This window comes from Nestor notabilis, unplaced genomic scaffold (genome assembly GCF_000696875.1).
Source record: "Nestor notabilis isolate BGI_N333 unplaced genomic scaffold, ASM69687v1 scaffold16365, whole genome shotgun sequence".
Lineage (NCBI taxonomy): Eukaryota > Metazoa > Chordata > Aves > Psittaciformes > Psittacidae > Nestor > Nestor notabilis.
The window spans coordinates 28,357-39,009 of NW_009929075.1; the positions used below are offsets into that span (position 1 = coordinate 28,357).

A 10,653-nucleotide genomic window follows, 5' to 3' on the forward strand; every position below is an offset into this window, starting at 1 on the left:
CGCGGCCCGCCTGCTTAAGCCAGGGAGGGGGCTGGGGAGGTGGGAACAGGCCTACAAGAAGCAGGGAAAGAAAAATCAAGTTGCAATTCCATGGGGATCCCACCCCGGCCATCGGTGAGATGTGGTTTGTGTAGCCACAGGTTGGCTGATAGCAGTCAAACTCGTATTCTTGGGTTTTCATCTTACTGCACTGGGTTTGCAAGCCCAGCTCTAATAAATAGTATGGTTTTTAGTCATACTGAAGTCCTCCCACCATGTTTTCACCTTGCACGTGGGGCAGGAACTGGGCTGTGCATCACAGGGTGGTTTTTCTCACCTTTGAAGACAGGCTGAGAACATTGGGGCTGTTCAGCCTGGAGAAGAGAAGCTGCTGGAGACCTCAGAGCAGCCTCCAGTGTCTCTGCTGGGGGCTATGAGACTTTTTCTCAGGGATTGTAGCGATAGGACAAGGGGTGATGGGTTCAAACTGAAACAGAGGAAGTTCAGGTTGGATATAAGGACGAAGTTCTTTACTATGAGGGTGCTGAGGTGCGGGCACAGGGTGCCCAGAGAAGCTGTGGCTGCCCCATCCCTGGCAGTGTTCAAGGCCAGGTTGGACACAGGGTCTTGGAGCAACCTGCTCTAGTGGAAGGTGTCCCTGCCCATGGCAGGGTTTGGAACTGGATGAGTTTTAAGGTCCCTTCCAAAACAAACCATTCCATGATTCTCTTGTCTCATCTCCACCAGGTCATGCGCAGAGTCGGAGCATGAACGACATCTCGGACACACCGAGCACCGACCAGGTAATCACCCCAAAAACATTAGTGCAGTGGCGTGAGGAGCATCTCGGACATGGAAGGGACTCTCTGGTTGTGAAGGTCCATGTGAGCCTTGTGCAGCTGCACTCGGTCAATAACCACATAAATTCCTAATTAGGGAAATGAATCCATGTATTGATCCCAACTGACTCATGGGGAAGCTGTCCCAGAAACAGTACCTGTGCTTGTGAGTTGAACGCAGTTCGAGACATGTGAGGATGCTGATGTAGCTTGAGAGCCTCAGGGTTGAGAAAACATTCCTTAAAATCTTTAGGTAGGGAAGGAAAGGTGCCTGGAAGAGTGCTGGGGTCCTAAAAATGCCTTTGCTTGGCAGTTGGAGGGGATAAATCCCATCCGAGCACTTGGGACTGCAAACATCAATGCAGCTCTTGAGACAAAGGTCTGTAAATAGAGGCAGGTCCCATTTTTCCCTCCATTTTCACCATGATGGATGTGAACTTCATCCATTAGGAGCTTTTCCCGCCTGGTTTGCTTTAAACTGGAGACCTGGGAAGGAGCTCAGGCTGCTCGGGCAGTTAGTTGGCAGGTCTCTGCTTGGTGATAGATGGGTCCATAGGATTTGTGCCATTCTTTGTGCTGGATGTCCCGTCCCCATCGAGGCATTTTAGCTGGGAACTGTTGGTGCATTATGTGGGCTTTGCTTTGTTTCTCTTTGTGTGGGATTTTAGCATAAACCTAAAGGAAAACTAAACACAATGTGGATTTGTAGGAATAAGGTTGGATGGGGCTTGAGCAATCTGCTCTAGTGGAAGGTGTCCCTGCCTGTGGCAGGGGGTTGGAACTGGATGAGCTTTAAGGTCCCTTCCAACCCAAACCAGGCTGGGATTCTATGACAACAGCTTGCTTGCTTTTCCCCTTGCTGGGCTTACTGGGGTGATGTAATGTAAGGGGAAGCAAAGGATGGAAATTCATGTGTTGCTGGGAGCCACCGGACAGGGATGCCAGGATATCAGGAAGGCAGAATGTTTCCAGGACACCTCCCAAAATCAAAACTCTACTAAACCAACCCAACTGCCTCGAACGAACCCCAAATCTCAGCCTCCAGCAGCAGGGTGTGGAGGGTTAATCCCAAAATATGCAAAGCATTTAGGTTTAATCATGCTATTAGACCCACTACAAAGGGACTTTTTAAGTGTTACATGAAGCTTAGTGGTCACTGTTAACTCCTGCTCTTGCTTATTCCAAACTGCATTGGAGGAGTTGCTTTATTATGATGATTTTTTTCCATTTGGATTTAAAAGATTAGGAAGGGGAGTGCTTGCTGCCCAGCTCACATGCCTCCCCTCATGCTGGCATATAGATTATAATAACACCCTGCCTGGGTTGGTATTGAACCCTTTAAAACTAATAATGAAAGAGCTGCAGGGGAGAAGAGACCCGGGGAATAAATCCATGCGGGAGGTTTCCTACATCCATCATGGGAGGATGAGATTGAGGAGGAAAGAGCTACAAAAGCATCCCCCGTGCACAGCACCCACTGGTGTTTCTGCGTTGGATAGAGGAGGTTGGGGCTGCAGATGGACTTGTAGAAATGCAGGGATCCCTATCTTTTGGCTCAGATTTTCTGCAGCCAATTCCATGGGGTTTTCCTTGTGGAGCACCTCCTGCAAACCACCCTGTTGCACATCCTATCAGGGAGCCCCGAGCGTGTGGTTCCAAGTTAATCTCGGGCTTAGTGGTGGTTTGGAGTAATGAAGAAATTCAGCTTGATGAGTCCTTGCTGGTTTATTCTTGGATATGGCTCTTAAATCCCACCTCTGGGAGTCCTGGGACTATCAGAGATGATGAAGTTCGAGCCTCTGGCTTCAGCTTTTGCATTCGCAGTGTGGAAAAGAGAGGGGGAAAAGCCAGATTTTGCAACCACTCCCATCCCCAACCTCATCTTTCCAACAGCTGAAGAACAAGTTCATGAAGAAGATCCCCAAGGATGCAGAGGCATCCAATGTGCTGGTGGGAGAAGTGGAGTTCCTGGAGAAGCCCTTTGTGGCTTTCGTGCGGCTCCTCCAGGCGACGATGCTGGGAGGGGTGACAGAGGTGCCCGTCCCCACCAGGCAAGCACAATTCCTTTGGGTCCAAAGTGGTCTCATGACACAGATGCTGATGGTCTGAGGTTGCCAACATGGTGCCTTTCCCTCCCCAGGTTCCTTTTCATTCTCCTTGGTCCTGCGGGAAAAGCCAAATCCTACAATGAGATCGGCAGAGCCATCGCGACTCTCATGGTGGATGATGTGAGTAGATGCATCACCCAGCCCTCCCCAGGAACCCTCTTGCTCAGACCCGAGAAGAAAAAGCAATTTTCATCCTATTACCCCACCAAATGAGCTTTGAAATCCCACAATGACATGGGACACGTGTGCTGGATGCCCTTCCCAGGCTGACACCTCTCCTTTCTTGACCTCCAGCTCTTCAGCGACGTTGCCTACAAAGCCCGGGATAGAGAAGATCTGATTGCTGGCATCGATGAGTTTCTGGATGAAGTCATTGTCCTGCCACCCGGCGAGTGGGACCCCAATATTCGGATTGAGCCACCCAAAAAAGTGCCCTCGGCTGAGAAGAGGTGGGTGGGAGATGTGGGGCTGGAACCAACCCTGTGGCCATCCCCATCTCTCCTGATTTGGAGCTGCTGGAGCACAGCAGCTTTGTTGCCTTCATCCCTAGAAATAATCTCTGCAGATGTTCCAGAAATGCTGCTTTTTCAGCACTTTTTTACCCCCAGAGCAGCTCAGGGCTGTTTCCACCCTTGGGCTGGGAAAATCCAGCTCTTGATCTTTCCACATTCACCCCAAGTGGAGAACTACAGCCTGGCCTTGGTCATGAGCCCTGCCTCAAGACTGGGTTGGTAGGGCAGGTCCATGGTCAATGCTGGTGATGTCTCCCCCAGGAAATCAGTTTTCTCACTGAATGAAGTGGGGCAGATGAACGGCACGGCCGGTGGGGCAGGCGCTGGGGCCGGTGGAGGAGGCAGCGACGATGGGGAGATGCCTGAAGTTCATGAGATCGGGGAAGAACTTGCGTGGACCGGCAGGTGAGCAAGCACCCCACCACCCCTAAACCCATCAGTGTCTTCTCCTGGCTCACCCTGTGGTGTCAGGGGCATGGAAAGGGTGAAATCCTTTTGGGCACCAGCTTTTGTGCAGGACTCTTTTGGTAGAAAGCAAATGCATCTGGTCCTTTGTGGTTTCTTCCCAGGTTTTGTGGTGGCCTCTATTTGGATATCAAGAGGAAGCTGCCCTGGTTCCCAAGCGACTTCTATGAAGGCTTTCATATCCAGTCCATCTCTGCCATCTTGTTCATCTACCTGGGCTGCATCACCAACGCCATCACATTCGGGGGCTTGCTTGGGGATGCTACAGACAACTACCAGGTAAAGTCCAAGGAGAAGGGGTCACTTTGGCTTGGGGACAGCAGGATGGGATGGGATGGGTTTTACCTTCCTTGTGCCATGCCAAGCTTTAATGCTGGAGATGGAAATTCATTGCCAAGTAGGACTGACAGTCCTGAAGTACCTACAGAATGGGAAAACTCATCTCAATGGCAATGCCAGGAGCAATGGGACATGGTCCCAACCTATGCAGGTCCAAGCAGAGGTCCTTAATTCCCACCTCCATCTGTGGGGAGGAGGTAAGGTGGCACAGCATCACCACAATGCTGGATTTGATCCATCCCCAGGGTGTCATGGAGAGCTTCCTCGGCACAGCCATGGCAGGCTCCATGTTCTGCCTCTTTGCTGGGCAGCCGCTCATCATCCTCAGCAGCACCGGCCCCATCCTCATCTTTGAGAAGCTGCTCTTTGACTTCAGCAAGTAGGTGCTGGGAGATGCCAAGGGGAATTGGGACCCATCTGTAGTGGGATTTGGGCTGTTCTCCAGCCCACAGCGTGCTCTCACAGGGCTGCTCTTCCCTTGTCCCCACTTTCAGAGGCAACGGCATTGACTACATGGAGTTTCGCCTCTGGATTGGCCTCCACTCTGCCCTCCAGTGCCTTATCCTGGTGGCCACGGACGCCAGCTTCATTATAAAGTACATCACCCGCTTCACAGAGGAAGGCTTCTCCACCCTCATCAGCTTCATCTTCATCTATGATGCCATCAAGAAGATGATTGGAGCCTTTAAGTACTATCCCATCAATTCGGACTTCAAGCCGGACTACGTGACCATGTACAAGTGCGAGTGCATTGCTCCCGACCCAGGTGAGTACACATCTGTTTTTTGGGGAATGATGAAGGGGTTGTGGGGTCCTGCTGTGAGTAAATCCCACTGGATCATTGGCTGAAGACATGGAAGGAGGCAGCTACCTGGTCAGCACGGGGTAGAAAGACCTCGCCCCCTCCTCTGAGGGTGTTTTGGGACAAGATGGAAGTGGAGCCTTATCCCCCATGGATGGATGCATCGGTGCTTGTCAGGACACAGCAAATGGTGCTGGACAACCAAGGCCTCAGCCTGGAGCAGCCAGACCTAGATGGATAAAAAGGAAATATGGGGAAAAAAGGATGTTTTACATCATTCCAGCCTGCTGTCGATGGCAAGCTCTCCAGAAAATACACTGGAGGTATTTTGTCCTCTCCGGTGTCTGCGACACCCCGGGATGTCCCACTTGGGTGCAGAAACCTCCTCGGACTGGTTTTTCTTCTCTTTCTTACTCCTTGCCATAAAGGAGAGGCCATTGAGCTTGGAGCAGATGGTCTTTTGATGGCTCCCCTGGTTTTGCTCTTGGATAAATGTACCGGATGATCCCCCATCCGAATTGTGCAGCTCAGATGCTCCTGTGGCCACCTGGAAAGGAGCCGAATCTTTGCTTTGGTCTAATGACAGCGACCACCTGCTAAAAGCTCAGTTTATCTACAAAGTCTAAATGCTGGCAATTTTGGGGAGTATCAGCTGTGGACAGAGGATGCAGAGAGGTGTGATGGTGAAGCTCTTACCAGCAATAAAAGCATCCAAGACCTGCCATGCAACACGTTCCCAATACATCCATCACTGCAAGAAGAGATCTCGCCCTCCAGGATGGAGTTAACAGTTATTTGGTTTAATGTTGTATCTCTCCTCAATTTCTGTTCATCAACCACCCACTGAGTGACCTGATCCTGTTGGGTTTGGAAAGCCCTGCACACAGTAGAGACAACACAACCCTTCCCAAACCAAAACCCTCCCAAATCTGACCTGCAGGAAAGCGAAGCCTGATGCCCGATTCCCAGGGGACCAAAATATCCCAAACAGGACCGTGACCACCTCCATCCATCCACATGGATGAAGACAAAGCCTTTAGCTTCCGTGGAGGTCTCCCCCTTTTCCAAGCCCCATCCCAAGCAAATCCCAGGCTGCCAAGAGGCATTTGCACCCCAAAACATGATATCTCTTTGCAACCCAGCCCCATTCCTTGCCCTTGCTGCCCTGGGCACCCACAACAGTGGTATCTACATTGGATTTTCCATTCCTTTAGCTCTTGAGATATTTATTCCCCCCAAAATCCTTTTTTTTTAATCTTCTTTTTTAATTAGTTCTGATTTTTGATTATTATAACTGATTTGTCCCATATTTGTCTCTGCTGCACACATCAATTTGGGCTGATTTCAATCTCAAGTGAGTATCACCTTCTAAATATTAAAACTCTCTTAATCTCTGATACTCTTCCCCCATGGGGGGGTTTTGCTGTTCTATTTTTCCCCCCATGTATTTGACTTTGCTCTGCTAAAGGGTTTCTGTAGAGCTTTGGGGCCCTCTCTTAACATGCCACCAGTGGGATGCTAGTCTTTAAGTTGTAGAAGTCACAAATAAGGCTGGTTTGTGGAAAAGGAAAAGGTTATGGAGGAATATTAATATTATTATTAATAATAATGATAATGATATTACTGATAACGCTGTTTCTGGAGCCTGGTTTTGGCAGCCCCAGGTCTCTGTGTCTAACCCAACAATCGCTTCTCCTTCATTAATCCTCGGCGCCTGGGATGCAGGCAGCAGGTTGGGGCAGCCAAAATTCCCACATGGCGCAGGAAGAGGATGGACAAGAGGGGGAGGCAGAATGGTGCTGGACCCCGCTTAGGGGCACCCCTAAAGAATGTGGGTGCTCCTGAAGCTGTGGAGCTGCATCGCCCGAAGAGCTGCGGAGCTGCTTTTTGCACTGGAAGCGAAGGTGCCGGGGGTAGAAATGATGGGGTTTTTTTGCAGTGAGACACCAAAACACCCCTAAAATATGATAAAACCCCCTAAAAAACCCCAAAATTACAAATTTCAAAAGCAAATTGGGCATCATTGTGTGCTGCCTCCCAAATCCAAGGCTGCTTTTCCAGTCTACCCCTATGGTTTTAAGATGCGGGTGTCGGGATGCTGTTGGCTTCCTTGGGAAGCTCCTAGAAGTTCAAGGAGCGGGAAGCTCCTAAAACTTACCTCCACTCACCCTGGCACTCGCCAGCCCTGGAGGGAGAAGCTGCTGAAGGAGAATCCTTGTTCTCCGCCGGTGCATGGGATTAATCAGGGAGAAGTGGCTGTGGGGTTAGAAACAGGGGGTTTTCTCCCCACATCCCGGTCTGCCCTCGGGATGCTGATCCCTACGTGGCTCTCCAAGGATGTGCTCGAGCCCACATTTGCTTTGTGGGTGAAGCCCATCTGCTTTGAATGCCATAACCTCAATATTAGCCCAAAACCTCAATAACAAACTCCTTTCCCGCAGCCAATGCGACCTTGTTCGATGCTTCAGCTCCAGTGGCACCAAACACCACTAATGTTTCTCTGGTAAGTGCGTTTGCTCATCCCGATGGGAAATTTGGGATGAGGGAGGGCAAATCCAAGGGACTTGTGCATCCAGGGAGTGATGCGTGCTGGCTCAGAGTGAGGGAAATGCAGGATTCGCATTGATTTGGGTTCATGGCTCAGCTCAGCAGCACCAAATCCCCACTTTTTTAGTCCAAATTACTAGCACCTCCAGGATTTTCCTGTGGATTTGGGATTTCCAGTGGCAGGAAACTGAGAATAGCCCTTTCCTTTGTCTTAAACCACTAATTTTGCTCTTTTTGGCTGGGAAATCCCCTTTTCCCTGCACACTGCAATTCCCCACGTTGCTAATTTTGCTTTTGGGGCCAGGAAATGCCCCTTTCCTGGCACGCTGCAATTCCCTCAACTACTAATTTTGCTGTTTTGGGGGTTTTCTCCCCAGTACAATGCTATTAACCTCACAGCTCTGGACTGGACTCAGCTCAGTAAGAAGGAATGTCTCAAATATGGGGGCAGCTTAGTGGGAAAATCCTGTAAATTCGTGCCTGACCTGGCCCTGATGTCCTTCATCCTCTTCTTTGGGACCTACTCCATGACCTTGACCCTGAAGAAGTTCAAGTTCAGCCGCTATTTCCCCACCAAGGTAAGGGAAGTGTCAAGTTTTACCTTCTTCTTCTCAAAAAGGGAGGAAAAATGGGAGCTGTTGGTCTCCTTACTGGATGCAAAGAAAAGAAATCCCTATTTCTAGGAGATGTTGGTAGCGATTAGGAGAATCCTCCCTGCTTTGGGATCCTTTTGGCTGCTGATTTGGCTCTTGCATGCTGAATAACCCATCACTAAAGGGGGAAAACCCCTGCATCTTGTGGGTGATACCCAGGTTATCCATAAGTGAGCAGAGCTGGAAAGCCCCAGGGAAGGATGCTGAAGCAAAACTCCATCCCATGAAGTGCCCTCACCAGCCCATTACTTACCCTTTCCACCCCCATTTCCCTGTCTTGCCTCCAGGTCAGGGCTTTCATTGCTGATTTTTCCAATGTCTTCTCCATCCTGATCTTCTGCGCAGTGGATGCCTGTTTCGGACTGGACACCCCTAAGCTCCACATCCCCAGTATCATCAAGGTTCGGCTGCTCCTCTCCTCTCCATCCATGCTCTCTTTCCAGCTTCTCAATAGTTTTGGGAATAAAACATGGCTCCTGTATTATCCAGGCACCTTCTTAGAAGCTACTTTGTGTTTTCTGAGGGAACATTCTAATTCTGTGACTTCTTTTCCTTCTGTTTTTCTTTTCCTCCCCTTTTCTCTTTCATTCTTGGCAGCTGCGTAAACTTATTAGTGATTTCTCTATCTTTATGTCCATACTAATGTTTGTGGGGCTGGATGTGCTTTTTGGACTCAACACCCCAAAGCTCCAAGTGCCTACTGATTTTAAGGTAAACTAAAGCAATAAACCCCCTTTATAGTAAAACATTGCCCAAAATGTCTTTTCCTCCATCCTGGCTGTTGCTGTGGATGATGGAGGGAATCCCAGTGAGCATCCAGGCAAAGTCCGCGGTTAAGGCGTGTGGATGCTGGGGGTGGTTTGGGTACCTATGTGTGGTGGTGGGATTCTGGGATGGATGCAGCATCAGAGAATCAACCAGGTTGAGAAAGAGCTTTAAGCTCATCAGGTCCAAGTGTTCCCCAGCAGTGCCAAGGCCACCACTAACCCCTGGCTCTGAGGGTCTTGTCTACCCAGGCTGTGAACACTTGCAGGGACGGTGACTCCAGCCCTGCCCTGGGCAGCCTGTTCCAATGCCTGAGCACCCTCTTGGCAAGGAATTGTTCCTCAGCTCCAGCTAAACCTGCCCTGGGGCAGCTTGAGGCCATTTCCTCTTGTCCCATCCCTTGTTCCTTGGGAGAAGAGACCAACCACCAGGGCAGGACAGAGCTTGGAGGCGATGGAGTTCAGGGTGATGTGGGGCTTCCCAAAATGTCAGTGCTGGGATTTTCTCCCTCTCTGACCCATTCCGGGCTCAGCCATGGTGTCCAACCTCCTTCTCTTCCCCCCCTCCCAGCCCACCCGTGTGGACCGAGGGTGGTTCGTGTTTCCCTTTGGGAAGAACCCGTGGTGGGTTTACCTGGCGAGCGCCCTGCCGGCCCTCCTCGTCACCATCCTCATCTTCATGGACCAGCAGATCACAGCAGTCATCGTCAACAGGAAGGAGCACAAGCTGCGGGTGAGCTGGGACTCATCCCATGCTGGGGGGCACAGCATCACTTTGGGTACCGCCTGCATCCCTGTAAGCACCCGCTTTTGGGTGCTGCTGAAGGCAGGGAAGGGGGGGTTCACCCTGGCTGTGCAAAGCAGGTGCTGTCCCTTTCCTTTCAAGCTGTATTTTTGGGGTGACAAAACCTCCAGGGTGTTGAGTTCACCTGATGCTGTAGATGGTGGTGGTGGTGGTGGGATACGGGGTGCGCTGCAGCAGAGCAGGGTGCAGCAGGAGGATGCAGGGTGCACTGCATGGGGAGCAGGGTGCAGCATGGCAACGTGGGGTGCAGTGTGTATAGGAACAATGTGGGGTGCTGCAGGGTGCAGCAAGGCAATGTGGTGGGGTGCATCAGTACAAAGTGGATTGCATAAGGGTGAAGCGGGGTGGTTTAGGGTGGTGTGGGGTGATGCAGGGTGCGCCATGGTGATGTGGGGTTCTTGGGGGGGATGCAGGGTGCTTCGGGATGACTTGAGGTGTTGTGGGGTGTGCTGTGGCAACCTGGGGTGCATCAGGGGGGTGCAGTGTGTATGGGAACAAAGTGGAGTGCTTCAGGGTGATGCAGGGTGCACCATGGCAATGTGGGACTCATCAGGGCAAAGTGAAGTGCATGAGGGTGATGCAGGGTGGTTTAGGATGATGTACAGTGATGCAGGGTGCACCAGGGTAACGCAGGGTGCATGAGGCTGATGTAGGGTGCTCTGCAGTGATACAGGGTGATTCAGGGTGATGTGGGGTGCACCATAGTGATGCAGGGTGAACTATGGCAACATGGGATGCATCAGTGCAATGTGGGGTGCATCAGAGAAATGATGGGTGTACCAGGGTGGTGCAGGGTTCAGTGGGGTGACGCAGGGTGCACCATAGCACTGTGGGGTGCAT

General features: G+C 51.0%; 1 protein-coding gene across 1 annotated transcript in view; it reads left to right on the plus strand.

Moving 5' to 3' along the window:
- The window catches only part of SLC4A5 (solute carrier family 4 (sodium bicarbonate cotransporter), member 5), a gene marked incomplete at its 3' end in the record, with an annotated part of 19,434 nt that extends 9,693 nt beyond the window's left edge, over positions 1-9,741 (plus strand). The window contains exons 7-18 of the mRNA XM_010014824.1: positions 727-782; positions 2,712-2,869; positions 2,959-3,046; positions 3,221-3,375; positions 3,700-3,843; positions 4,008-4,182; positions 4,488-4,621; positions 4,737-5,008; positions 7,486-7,547; positions 7,969-8,169; positions 8,532-8,645; positions 9,580-9,741. Coding sequence (XP_010013126.1) covers positions 727-782; positions 2,712-2,869; positions 2,959-3,046; positions 3,221-3,375; positions 3,700-3,843; positions 4,008-4,182; positions 4,488-4,621; positions 4,737-5,008; positions 7,486-7,547; positions 7,969-8,169; positions 8,532-8,645; positions 9,580-9,741 — 1,721 coding nt within the window. The remainder of the gene's footprint in view (positions 1-726; positions 783-2,711; positions 2,870-2,958; positions 3,047-3,220; positions 3,376-3,699; positions 3,844-4,007; positions 4,183-4,487; positions 4,622-4,736; positions 5,009-7,485; positions 7,548-7,968; positions 8,170-8,531; positions 8,646-9,579) is intronic.
- Positions 9,742-10,653: the final 912 nt, after the last annotated feature.